General features: G+C 40.4%; 2 protein-coding genes across 2 annotated transcripts; both read right to left on the bottom strand.

Annotated features, from left to right (window-relative positions):
- Positions 1-615: 615 nt before the first annotated feature.
- Positions 616-4,786, bottom strand: homeza (homeobox and leucine zipper encoding a). Its single transcript, XM_085388788.1, has 2 exons — positions 4,348-4,786; positions 616-3,145 (listed from the first exon to the last, which is right to left on the bottom strand). The coding sequence occupies exon 2, from the start codon at positions 3,116-3,118 to the stop codon at positions 1,166-1,168; it is 1,953 nt and encodes a 650-aa protein (XP_085244914.1). The 5' UTR covers positions 3,119-3,145; positions 4,348-4,786; the 3' UTR covers positions 616-1,165.
- Positions 4,787-6,048: 1,262 nt separating this feature from the next.
- Positions 6,049-10,425, bottom strand: dhrs1 (dehydrogenase/reductase (SDR family) member 1). The gene is made up of 9 exons (XM_085388789.1): positions 10,273-10,425; positions 9,545-9,697; positions 9,199-9,342; positions 8,993-9,072; positions 7,880-8,012; positions 7,656-7,787; positions 7,495-7,564; positions 7,204-7,284; positions 6,049-6,649 (listed from the first exon to the last, which is right to left on the bottom strand). Exons 2-9 carry the CDS (start codon positions 9,686-9,688, stop codon positions 6,513-6,515), a joined length of 921 nt encoding a protein of 306 aa, XP_085244915.1. The 5' UTR covers positions 9,689-9,697; positions 10,273-10,425; the 3' UTR covers positions 6,049-6,512.
- Between the last annotated feature and the right edge of the window lie 2,700 nt (positions 10,426-13,125).

Below are 13,125 nucleotides of genomic sequence, written 5' to 3'. Positions count from 1 at the left end.
TAACAGGATGACAAAACAAAGTGATGCACACTGCTTCGTAACATTTCCAGCCTTTGTCCAGGCATTTCTAAGAAACTAAACGGACTCTGTTTAAAGCCCACTTCATTCTTGGTATGTCAACTAAAACATTTTTCATCTCTCAAACACAGCCATGAAGGAAATAACTAATAAATACATAAACTGATAAGACAATTTGATAATGCTTGGGTTATGAATCATAATGTTATCTGAAAAACAAAACTTCTTTGGATTACACAGTACTGTTTTTGTCTATATTATAAACCTGAAAGTTAACTACTAAGACAGAATAGGGGTGGGGGGGGGAACCAAAGAAAAAAACAAAAAAAACCCAAAACTGAATCAATGAGTGGGTTGGTGTTTGTATGCCATTGATGTGTCTGCTGCTTCTTAGTACTGTTGACTGTTACTGTCACAAAGGTGCACTTGTATGCAAGCTATTTATTTACTAAGAATTACAGCAGAGAGACTAAATGGATATTGAGGAATGTGTTTCAAAAATACGCTGTAGCTATTAAATTTAGCTGTATTTTCTGTAACTTAAAAAGAAAAGTGAGGAGTTTAAAAGTATCAAGAACAACACTGTACAATTAGGAATTTATGTTCTGTGAAATAATTGGATTTAATTAACATAACGGCAGCAGGATCATAAACCAAAGTGCAAGACATCAATTTAAAGTGTACATGTCCAGTGTGCTTTTCATGATGAGGACTTGTTGGCTATAAAGGAATGGTTACACACAGTGATCAGTCAACAAATTTGTCAATGTAGACATTTTATGGAGCAGTAGGTTGTTTGCTACAGTCAGGTACCAAATGTACAACCAATTTAAATTATAAAACTACATAATATACTAGAAATTCTGTAGTGATATCTAAACAAAAATAATAAGCTCAAAAAATAAAGCAAACCAGTGTACAAGTTGCTGCGCTATTTACAGTAATGTAGGCAGCACAATATTTCAAGTCCAAATATATTAGGGAAAGCAGGGAATGCAGCACATATAAAACACAAACCTCACTTTGGGCTTGTAGTGGGAAGACTGAATGTTACAAACCTGCTCAGTTAAAGCAATATTAACCAAAGTAATATTTATGCTTCATGGTGCAAATTATTTGAAGAGCACCTCAACTTGTAGAAATGTTATTAAGTAACAACAATAGATTCCTGCTCAGTTTCCCCAACGTCCTGAGCTGCAAACCAATCCCGCACCTGCTGGTAGCTCATTCTCGATTTCTTGCATAGAGAATCAAGGTCTTTTTCATGTAGTGTGCCATTTGAAAGGTAATAGGTAACCAACGGCTGGATATCTGGGGAATCTGCACTCCTTCCATTTGCTTGAGATTTTCGTTTACGGCTACCCCCGGGCCGAGAGGATGTTCCACTTCCGTTTGTTAAACCGCAGCTGCTTTGCTGGGAAGCCAGCTCTGCCAAGAACTGATCACGGACCCCCTTTACCCAGCGCAGCTGGCCATTTTTGACAGCATAGCGTGTGTCCCCAAACCACTGAATAACATCTGCCCGTGGCAAACCAGTAAGCTTAACAAGTTCAGTGTAGTCTTCACTCTTAGGCCATTGGCAACGCAAGAAATGCTGCTTTAACACATCCAACTGCTCCTTGGTCTTTCTTGGTCGCCCAGCAGGAGTGAGGGCAGGGGATGTAGATGTGGAGGGACTGGTTTTGGCTGACTGGCCTAGCTTCTTTGATGTGGTGATTTTATTTGAAAATGGTTTGTTAGGTGAGACAGACAATGGTGGGCTGTCTGAGGGGGAAGAATAAGGAGAGTATTTGGATATACTTAATGGTTCCAGGGGAACATCTGGCTCAATCTTGCAAGTCTTTGTCAACTGTAAGGGTCGTTCATCACACTGTTCCTCATCTTTGAAAGTGTCTCCTTCCCCTGAAAGATCCTCAATAACATCGTGCCCTTGTGCCTCAAGAACCCTTTCCCCAAATGCCTCCAGGCTATTTGACAAAAAGGTCTGGAAGAAGTGTGAATTTCTAATCCCATTGCTACGTGCTGGCTCATGGCCTTTCGCCCCATTCAGCTGACGAGACTTTTGAGTAATAAGTGGAAGAGGCTGAGACTGTTGATCATGTTTACTTCCCACAGCAGCTTGCTGAGAAAAGTTCTGGGCTGCTGCCAGGCTTCCTCGACCGACGCGCAGCTGGTAACGACTGTCACTGAACCATTTACGAATGTCGTTACGGCTCAGCCCCGTTTCTTCCTGCAAGCGTCTAAGCTCTGCCTCTGCAGGCCAGTTCTCTCTTAGAAAACTTTTGCGAAGGGCAGCAAGCTGAGCTTTAGACTTTTTGTAGCGTCCATGGCGGTGCTGTCGTGGAGAAGAATCTGAAAGGTCAAAGGAAACATCGGCTGCTGGCGTGTCTGCTGGTGGGTGGTAGAAGTACGAATCCTGAGGCGGTGGGAGGGTTGAGCTGAAACACGGTGTGCTGGATTTGGCTGGCTTGTATGAATCTAGTGACTCACACTTTGGGCCGTTTGTCTGAGGTGGGTAGTTAGAAAGAGCACTCTCCTCTTCTTCACTATCCTTGTCTTCAATTATCAATTCCTCATAACTTGTGTTGTTTTTCATTTTGTCTTCCTCATTTGTTTCAATTGAGTCATCACAAAGCTCCGGCACTGCCAGCTTTCGCCGTGTCTCCTCAATTTCTTCCGAGGACCAGCTAATTCCATATTTAATTCTCTGCACCATAAACCACACTTTAACTTTGTCCAGTGGCAAGGCACAGACCCGGGCTAGAGCGCTAACCTCCCGAGACGACGGGTAGGGAAATAAGTTGAAGGCTTTGACCAGCTCTGGGATGGTGTCGAGTTCACGGGTCTGATCAGACTGTGTCCATACCAGTTTCAGTCCCTCTGACACTAGAGGCAGGCACACAACAGAGTTGTGGTTGGTGGTGAAACTAGCCACCCCACTTGTGTTGCTTTCAGCTGAGCAGGGAGAGTCACGCAAATCCTTGGATGAGCATTTGGATTCAAGGTTTTCTTCACATTCTGTCTTTACTTTTTCTTCTAGCATCTCCTTCATGTCCAAAGGTAGTCCATGTCTGCCGTTATGTTCAGTGTATGTAGCCATCTGGGCTATCAAAATGTGTGCTTTCACCTAGAAAAGAATCAGAAACCATAATTTAGTATTGTGCTTTTCCCAGCTGCCAAACTGTTTAAACTAAAGACAAGATTATCGCAAAAGGAAGGCCTACGTCCTCTCAAGAGTACAGACTCAGATGTTTTAAGATCGCCATGTTCTCATTCATTCTCAAAGTCAATTATGGGACAGCTGCCACCCCCACCCTGCTCTCCTTATTCTGAACTCTCAATGAAACTAGTGGTACACTCTATCCAGACTGGGTCTCCCCTCCCCCAGAGTGTGATGGCTGACTTTTGTTTTGTATGAGTGGGGGGACTGGCTGCAAAGGGTGGGGGCAGAATGAGCAATCCATCACAGTCTGCTTTCTCGCCCCTTCCCACTCAGGCTTTGTTCCACTTCCAAGTTCTCAGTTCGAAGAGATAAGTGTAGCCTCTTCACAAAGGCAGCCACCAAAACATTTGCATTGTCGTACTCGAGTCTAAGTCCAGACACACTATTAACAATCAAATATTCCTAGTTAAAGTAGTTCTAAGGTGATTAATACCATTATTATCAAATTGCTTTTAAGCAACAGGTGTTGCTTCCAACTATTCACAAAAGCTTCTATTACATACATGAAACAGTGATTCAGTATAAGTGCTAGACCACTGTTTGACATTTTGTCCCACTGCAGTCTTTATTCAATTATATCAATCAGGGGTGGAGACACCTCACAACGTACAGTTTCATAATATGAAGGCTACTCTTAATTTGGAAGGCTCTAATCTTTATTTGGAAGAGCAATAGTTGCGCATTTAGTTGCGAGGTTAAGCCACTGCCGGCGATTAGGTCGCCTGAACCACAAAAGAAATGCTGAAGTGTAACACAAACATTAGCTAACAATTATGAAATCACTGAATTACTCATTGGTGGTAGACTAAACCCACGGGGATGAGATCATGTGGCGACCCCCACAATCTTTTTTTTTTTTTTTAAATATATATTTCATGTCTTACTCATCCCCCTACCCGCTAAACCGTTGGGAGTTTAGACACCATGTTTTTGTTTTCGCGGAAGAAAAAGCTCCAAAAGTTCAAAAATGTTGACCGTGTCAGCTACAATAGCAGTCCAGCGTCTCCCCCCCCCCCTCTTTATGGCGTACTAACTAAAACGCTTCACACTGCACAGGCGCACTTCGTCGTCAGACACGCTTCAGTGAAACATAAAAATAAACTTACCAAAAAATGCCAAACAAGCCCTTTTTTTTATTCCCGAGGTCCGTTTGAGCGAAAGGAAAAGCGAAGAAAATCAGGTTTCCCCCCTGGCACCTCGCTTTATATGGCCGAAGTTTAAAGGCAGAGCTGGGAAACGATACCGTCCGTCCGTTTGTTTGACCCTTGTCTTATTTATCAAGCACCTCGACGGATTACGGTCAGGATACAAAGATCCGAGGCGACCAAGTTTGTCGCGTTTTCTAGGAGTTCAGTCGTCGGCTAATTCCTGCCGAAGACGGCACAAAGCTCCAATCCGTGAGACTCTCAATCCGAGCCGCCGTTATTTCGTGCCACTCGGTCCTCCCGTTGTTGCTTTTGTTCTTTAACTGTGAAGTGGTTCCCCTGTCCGGCCAGATCGAGGCGAGGCGGAGCTGAGGACCAGGAAGACCAGAAGGCCCAACTGACTCTCCAACAGTGACGGCGGGGTGTGGGTGTGCCAGTCCATGAAAAGCAGGCCTTGGATTGGAGGGAGGAAGCGCCTGTATAATATATCACTAACAGTAGGCTAAACAGTTTCACGTCAACCACCCATCAGAGCTCCCCTCCGCCCTCCCGCTGTCCTAAGCGGCCGACAAAAATTTGATGTGATTTCCGACTACAGTCATGTTGGTAAATTTGATCATTTGGTCATCCATCAACTCTCCCCGCCTGACTTGGAGTACTTCTCGTCAGCATCTTTTTTTGTTTGTTTTCTCTTCCAGGAACTCCCGTTAGGAACCGGCTCTTTGATCCTGGTTTTACAAACTATTTAGGATCCTTACCTTTGGCCATCTGTGGGTTTACAAGTTAACGAAACACAGAGAAATGAAGTAGAACAGTTCACTGAATATTTAATATTTAGTAAACACAACAACTTGCATTGCACAGACTTGATTTCGGTATATATATTTTTAAAGTGGCTCTGTGTGAACTCGCAAACTAACAACAGAAGTAAGGGTTTATCTTACTGATGTACACGTGTTTGAAGTTCTTGAGTTCATGGTCTACACTTATCTCTGAACAGCTGTCACGTTTCACACCTCTCATGTTTTGTGACTTCACCTTGTAACACTGTTGTGTTAATAAAGTCTGTCCACAGATGAAATTCACAGAAACACTGTTCAACATTCTCAAAACCATCTTTGTGATACTTGCAACTGCAGACAAGTTGGAAGTACACAGCTCTGTGGTATCAGTCCTTGCTTAGGGAAGTCCTGCTGTGAAATCTCAAGCTGTGCATTTCTAGGCATCATGAGCACAGGATGGATCTGACTGTGAAATTTAGGGAGATTGTTTGTTCTTTGGCTAATGACGAGTCAATCACATTTTAAAAACTAGCTTGTCCTGCTCTGTGATTCTACTGGGGACCATGAGAGTGTTGACATAGGCACAGAGCAAGGGAAATAATGGCTGTATTACCATAGAATATCACAGGAGGTCTTGTTTTTCTACATGTAACAGTTGCCCCCTCTTGGTTATTAGAAAGAAAGGCATTTCCACATTGGCTTCACTTGTCAGACCTGGAAGCATGAATATTATAAAAGATGGGCATAACTGCTAGATCGGACAAGTAAAGCCAAGATAACTTAAGCCTTCATTCTTTTAAATGTCTGCAAATAAAAAATCTTCAATTTAGATTTTTTTCAATTTTGATATTTTGAAAAAACAAAAAACAAATAAACAGCAACAGGTTAGCACTCATTTATTTAACTGGTTGTTATTTAGCCAGCCAGGTGCAGTATTAGCAGTACTGTGTGTCCAGAATACGTAATACAGTTTTTATAAAATGCAAAAATAAGTGCAAAATACACTTGTGTTTCTGAAATATCATTCGTAGCTTCGTAATATATAAGAAAACCATAATATGTAGTTATAATAAGACATTCAGGTTTTCACATTGTGTCTTCATCTGAGGAAAATTATACAGGGACATCCTTTGTGTTTACTTCATTTACCTCCACCACCACAGAATCACAGTCATTAAGTACTTACACAGGGGTGTGTGTTTGTGTGTGTGCACATATGTAAAATGATAAACATTCCTTTAAAAAAAAGTGCTCATCTTAAGTCTTTCGTCACCCTTCAACTGTTAGTAAACAAAATGGCGACTGTAGACAACACTGCCATTAGAGAGTTTATGTAGGAAATCTTTAGAACCGGCTGAATGCCAGGGTCATCACGAAGCGTGGCACACGTACAAATGAGGGCACGGCAACCGACAGCCAGGACAGGTACGGGACCTGGGACAGGAGGTATTTAATCGAAGTGTAATCAGCTACACTTCGCCCTGTGGGTAAGCAGACAATAAGTTCAGAGTACGGTTCTTAATAAACTTTATTAGACCACCAATATTTAAAAGTCTGTCTAAAACTTGCTTAAAACAAATAAATTATGGTATCTATTAAGAAAATAACAAAATAATTCACGTGTTTATTCCCAAATTTGAGCCGCTACACTGGGTTTCTCTGAGAAATGAATCAAGCATAACATTCAACCACTAAAACTAATTTTCCCGTTTAAGGATGTTAGTAAATAACTGTAATTTGGCCTGTTAATCAAAAAATAATAATGTGCTTTACATTTTTTTCTGATTTTTGTAAAACAGTACACTTGAAAGTTAATGGACAACAACAATAATTATATTTTAGCATTACAAATATAATTTCGATTAAAGAGCTTGTGCACACTGGTGGATTGACCATACATTCAAAATTATTTTGCTTATTACCAGTACTGATATGTTAGAGCAACTGGGACATAAAGCTTGCGTAATAGATTTGTTAAGCGCCAAGTAGTGAAGTTTAAGATATTCAAATCTTAAAAAAGAAATCACAAATTTACCATCGACATCTTTTATTCCATAGCGTCTTGCCAGATCAGAAGTCATGAGTATTTTCCCAGTCAGTGACATCAGATTTTTATCTGTCGGCCAAAAAGGAAATCAAAATATGGTTTCTTTGCGTGCACTTAAAAAAGCATTTTCAAAATACTCTTGAGAATTCCTCAGCATTTAAGGTATCTGTTTCTTAGAAACAATAACTCCCAGAAAGACATTTTAATGTCCATCAGGGGGGTGTTGGTGTCTATTTAACAGTCTCACTGTGAGGTGAGCACCAATTTCTGAAGTTGTACCTTTTGCCATGTTAACAATGCACTTCCCGCTCAGTTCTGTGGTTTCTCCATCAGCAAAAACGTTTTTAAACTGTTGGGGAGAAAAAAAAGCAAAAAACACAAGTTTAGCTTACAATTGAAGCAGCAACCAGAAAAAGGAGTTTTCATTACAGGGAATCTACCTTAGACGGTGACTCTTTCGCCAGTATCAACTGAGACACCAGTTCTGTTTTTACCGCTCCTGGCCACAGGCTGACAGAAGCTACACCTCTGCGGCGTAGCTCGATAGCCATGTCTGATGCCAGTCTGTCGCACTGGGAACAAACCACAAAAAATAAAGGCCTTTAAAACAATCAGAAAGTAATATCAGTAACACATGTTATACTTGATCAAGAAGACAACTTACAGCAGCTTTACCAACACCATATGGCACATTGAAGAGGTACCGCATCCCTCCAAAAGAAGAAATGGTCACTATCAAACCCCGACCTTGAGCCACCATCAACCGGGCTGCGTAAACTGAGAAAAAATAGTGCCCCCTGCCAGATGTCGAAAAACTTAAGTAAGTCATATAATATTTCTACCATTTACTTTATTTCAAAACATTTCTAGGTTGGATTGTGTGCATCATGTGATCTCCTGCTGAATTTGTAAGTTTGCTCACTTCCAAAGAGTTGAACAGTATGGTAGTGGATCATGTAGTGGATCATCTCAAAAGACACCAAGAACACCAATGGTAACACACTATGCTGTAATGAATTGAAATCTGCCCTTCTCAAGAATGCACATGAACAGGCCCTTAATGAGTCTAATAAAGCTTGGAGGAAGTACTGTAGTCAGATGAAACCAAAACTTAAGGTCTCGTTGTGTTTGGAGGAAGAAATATAAGGAATATGACCCAAAGAGATGGTGACCAATGGTCAAAAACACAGAGGTGGAAACATTATGTTTTGAGGCTGTTGTTCTGCTAAACATGCAACACAATTTCACTGCAATGAGGGGCCAATGGACACGACCGTGGACTTTAAAATCCTGAATGAGAACCTCCTTCCCTCAGACAGAACACTGGAGATGGGTCATGAAGGGTCTTCCAGCATGACAATGATCCAAATACCACCAAGCCAACAAAGGAGCGGCTAAATAAGAAGCTCATTAAGGTCATGTAGTGGCTTAGCTAGTCGCCAGATCTCTAAGCTGAAGCTCTGAGTTGCCAAACAGAAGTCATTTGTGTAAAGAGAAGTGGGCCACAATCCCTCCTGAGATGCATGTATACCTGGTGTTTGCCTACAAGAAACATCCTACTGCTGTGCATGCCAACGAGGATATCTCCACCAAGTACTCAAGTTTTGTTTGAGGATCAAATACTTATTTCATTTAATGACCTGCAAATATTATTAATAATATTAATATATAACTTTTTTTTCTAGCATCTGTGTATTGGCCAGTTGTTACATGATAGGATGCCGTTTGCTCACAATGAGTGAGTTATCTCATGATTAAACACCCAAGCACACAGTACCTGAGGCCTGCGTTGTTGATGGAATCCCAAATAGAAGGCTCAGTTTCCCAGAACTTCTTACCCATGTTCTCAAAGATATCCTGAAACAATACCACGTGTTTTGTTAAAGTAAAGCACATATGTCATTTCATTCACGCAGATTTACTCCATATTAGGTGCTTCTGAAATAATTCTACCAGGAAATGATAAAGCATTAGTGATCCAACCTGTACTCCAGAATAGGCATTATTAACCAGTATATCCAGTCTGCCGTTATGTTCCTGTCTAATTCGCTCAAACAGTCCTTGAATGTCGGTCTCCTTTGAGGAATCGCAGATAACTGGTACACAGTTCCCACCCCTTTCCGTCACCTGTGTCAACAGTGAAAAAATAATAACATAGCAGAACGAGCCAACACTTTAGCTGCAACACTGATATGGGACATAAGGGGAGGATCTGCTTTACTTCAGAACTTACTCCACTAATCACAAATGAAAGCCACGATACAATAAGCTGCATTTAAAAATGCCTCCCTGTCTAATTATTAGAAGACTCCAAGTGTTAAAAGCCCACCTGTGCAGCAGTTTGCTTCAGAGTCTTCTCCTGGCGTCCTGTGATGTAGACTGTGGCTCCTGCTTCAGACAGCTGTAGAGCTATTCCTCTGCCAATGCCCCGGGAGGCACCAGTTACTACGCATACCCAGCCAGACAGGGACATCTTCAGTGTCTGGAGGAGCAGTAATAACACCATATACAATCAGCAGTGAGATCCATTACACCATGTGAGCAAAATACCCAACATGAAGGGTTACATGTGATCAAAAGTCAGCTGGAACTTTAAAAGGCGTTGCAACATGATTGCATAATAGAACCATTGTCCAGAGTTTATCTGGAAGTAAGAGCAGTGACATCATTCCTTACATGAGTGTTTTAGGTCCAGTCAGTGTTACACAGCATTTTGCATAAGAAGTTTACAACCAACACTGATGATCATAATAGATAATCACTCTGATATATCTGCAATAAGTTAAAAGACTATTTACACAAGGATTACATGAACTTTACCCTGATAGCACAATAAAAATCTAACAACGAAGCTGATGTTGATTTTACCAGAGGAAAGTTCAACACGATGTCAAAGCGCTTCTAACTGACGTGCATTAACATTATATGTAACGCGCTCGCTGTCACGCTATCTCAAATCATAATGAGTGTCAGTCCTGTGCAGTTATTTAGCAGGGCACATAGTTAAAAAAAAAAAATAATAATAATAATAATAATAAATAAACCGAAGCCGCTCACCTGTACAAAATGATACCGTCCAACACAGCACGCGCAGGATCTGGTTTGTCAGGTCTCAATAACAACAGGACAAGGAAATGTATGAGCGATAGTACCGCAGCTCGTCGGCACTGCTTTTTTATGTTGCCGTAGAGACTCAACTCTGCAATAACCAGAGTCAGTCTACTGTAATATCGCGAGAAGATGACAGACGAAAAAACGAATGCAAGAGGATTCACTGGTACTAACTTCCGCCTTCGTTCGAATAGCATCGTCCAGGTTCCCCAGAATACGCTCACCGCGCACTACTTTAGTATATTTAGTACATATGACGGGACAGTACGTAAAATATTTGTCATATTAGTGTTTTGATATGCCAAGGAGAGTGCAATATTAGGTCTGCAATTTTTAAAAACTCCATGAGCCTATCTGATTGTTGTGATGAGCAACAACACTCACAAAACACTTATGACGATATACATACAACAAAACACATAAATAGAGTCAAACTCACAGAAACTCATACCCACATAGGAGATGGAATAAAGAAAGAATAAATTAAGTTGTTGAATTTTATGCAGATCCTTCACGATTTAATTCTGTTCATGATAGAAACATGAAATTCTTTTGTTCAAATTACAAGTTAGGCTCTTGTAAATGTAACAGTCACCCATTTTGGCCTCTGGTCGCTTCTCTGGGAAGCGCCCGTATCAGTGAACCACATCGATGGAAGCAATAACCTCAAACGATGTTTGTCTCTTTCACAGATGCAGTTTTGCAGATTTCTTTTACTTTGGTGTGAATGTTCATATCCGTTTATCTCTGCCGTGCTGTACTGCTGCAGATTCCATTCCATTCATTTTCAGATACTTACAATAATCCTGTAAGTAATCAAAGTAATCCGTACTTTGATCCATACTTTGATTTATTTTGTTAATTTTGAACGTGTTGACTAAGACACAGATTATGTTATCTTCAACCTCACACAGAGACAGTTCACTAGTGGTTTCTTTGGTTTATCTGGTTTACCACTCTAGATCAGTGTGCTGGAGAAGTCCCTCAGTGGTTAGACCCACAAGAGCTAGAATGATTCATACTAATGTTTCATTTTGTTTTCTCTTGATAATTCAATTTGCATGTTTGCTGTTAAGTCATCGACAATGGAAGTTTGCCTTTACCTTCCATGCTATGATGGAAGTTCACAAAAGTTAGCTCCAAGACACATTGCAAGGAAAGGAGTTTTCTGCAGGAAATGCTGCTGGTAGCTGTAAACACCATACCATACCATACCATACCATACCATACCATACCATACCATACCATACCATACCATACCATACCATACCATACCACCTTTATTTATAAAGCACTTTAACATAAAACCAGAGTTCACAAAGTGCTGTACATGCTAAAAGCATAAGTAAAGAAAATTAAAATGAATTAATGAATTAAATAACTAAGGTAACACTTAAAACTGCATATCTGAAACATAAAAAGGCCACGCTGCAGCTCACTCTAGCGCCATTGTGGTCAAATAATAGATTTGTAGATTTCTGGTTTAGTTGGTGACAGTTTACTTGGTGATAGATCAGACAGGGTGAATGTTCTTCTTACCGCACAACACCACACCATGGCGCCCTCGTCTCCTAAAACTTACACCATCCAATTTCTGAGTTGACAAAGCTAAAAGACATTCTGAACAGCGGTATTGTTAGCACAAATATATTCAAATAGAAACGAGTGCTCATTAATCAAAACTGTGTCATTAAAGGACTTTTGCTATCGAAATTGTTTGTCCTTTTAAAAGGAGAAATATTGGTGTCTGTGTACAATTGATTGTCAGCCTCATTGAGATGATATTAATTTGTTATCAAATCATGGTAATCATCTCTGTAGTTGCTGCTCTTTTCATGAGCCAGCATTTTTCAGCTTTCTTTATGTCTTTTACTTAAACTTTCCTTGGTGTTGATTCCAGTGTACGTATAAACTCACAAGCTTTCAGAGTTCGTATACGTTCTCATTTCTGCATCACCAAATACATTTACAGTAGCTAAACTGTAAAAAGATCTCTCTGGATTGGTTTTTAATTTCAAAGTTGTTTTTTGGACTAGATGACACTGTTTGCACTTAGTTTCTGAATGTTTGCTAAGTGTTGTCAGTTCACCTAAAATGACCTTGGTTAAAACAGATCTAGTAAATCATTGTCAGAACCTGTCAGTTCCCAGCATATCTTCACCAAGAACCAGTTATTTTCAGTTAATAGTTTGTAGTAAAAAGAGCAACATCGTCACAAACACTATCAATAACACTTTACACTTTGTAGTATTATGGAATATTTTCTCATGTTGAACTGGGTTACTTTTATCAAACTGTTTGCAGCGTTGCCAATGGTCGACATGGTCACAAGTTACGTCTACAGTTTGTTGACCTTTGCTCTTTTTGTCACTTGGTAGTGGGGCATGAACCCAGTGATTCTTGATTACTGGCATTATTACGAAAGCTGAGCAGAAGAGATAACCAAACTCAGACTGGAAGTTGTATTTAATCAGCCAAACTATTCTCATCAGTGGGCCGTGCTTTGATAGTGCCTCAGGGCAAATGTCGCAAGCTTCTATTGTCTTCCATTCCTCATTCTACGTGTGCATTTAGGAGAAAATCCTGATAGATGTCTACATTGCAGAAATTAATCCTAATAAACTGCAAACCTGCCACATTTGGTATGATGTTTGAGTTTAATTCTTCCCTCAGTGTTCTTTCTGTTCCCTTGTGCCAAGTCTCCTGTATTAAGTTCATCCATTATTTAGTTGTTGCACCTTCTGCTTTATTTCTAAAAGAGTTAGCCTTCCCTTTGATTTGCTTTTAGTGTTTGCTTCC

This window comes from Rhamphochromis longiceps, linkage group LG18, assembly GCF_057381845.1.
Source record: "Rhamphochromis longiceps isolate RC_006_pf linkage group LG18, R_longiceps_female_GT1.1, whole genome shotgun sequence".
NCBI lineage: Eukaryota > Metazoa > Chordata > Actinopteri > Cichliformes > Cichlidae > Rhamphochromis > Rhamphochromis longiceps.
Note: the sequence above shows the minus strand (reverse complement) of the source record. Positions and strands in the feature narration are given on the sequence as shown.

What these genes read in the sequence shown, in the direction of transcription:
- homeza (XM_085388788.1), bottom strand. Translation starts at nt 3,118, where the DNA reads ATGGCTACATACACTGAACATAACGGCAGACATGGACTACCTTTGGAC.
- dhrs1 (XM_085388789.1), bottom strand. Translation starts at nt 9,688, where the DNA reads ATGTCCCTGTCTGGCTGGGTATGCGTAGTAACTGGTGCCTCCCGGGGC. An exon ending in CGAAAGAGTCACCGTCTAAG is followed by an intron (nt 7,565 to 7,655) that starts GTAGATTCCCTG and finishes TCTCCCCAACAG; the next exon opens with TTTAAAAACGTTTTTGCTGA. An exon ending in TGGAATAAAAGATGTCGATG is followed by an intron (nt 6,650 to 7,203) that starts GTAAATTTGTGA and finishes GCTTACCCACAG; the next exon opens with GGCGAAGTGTAGCTGATTAC.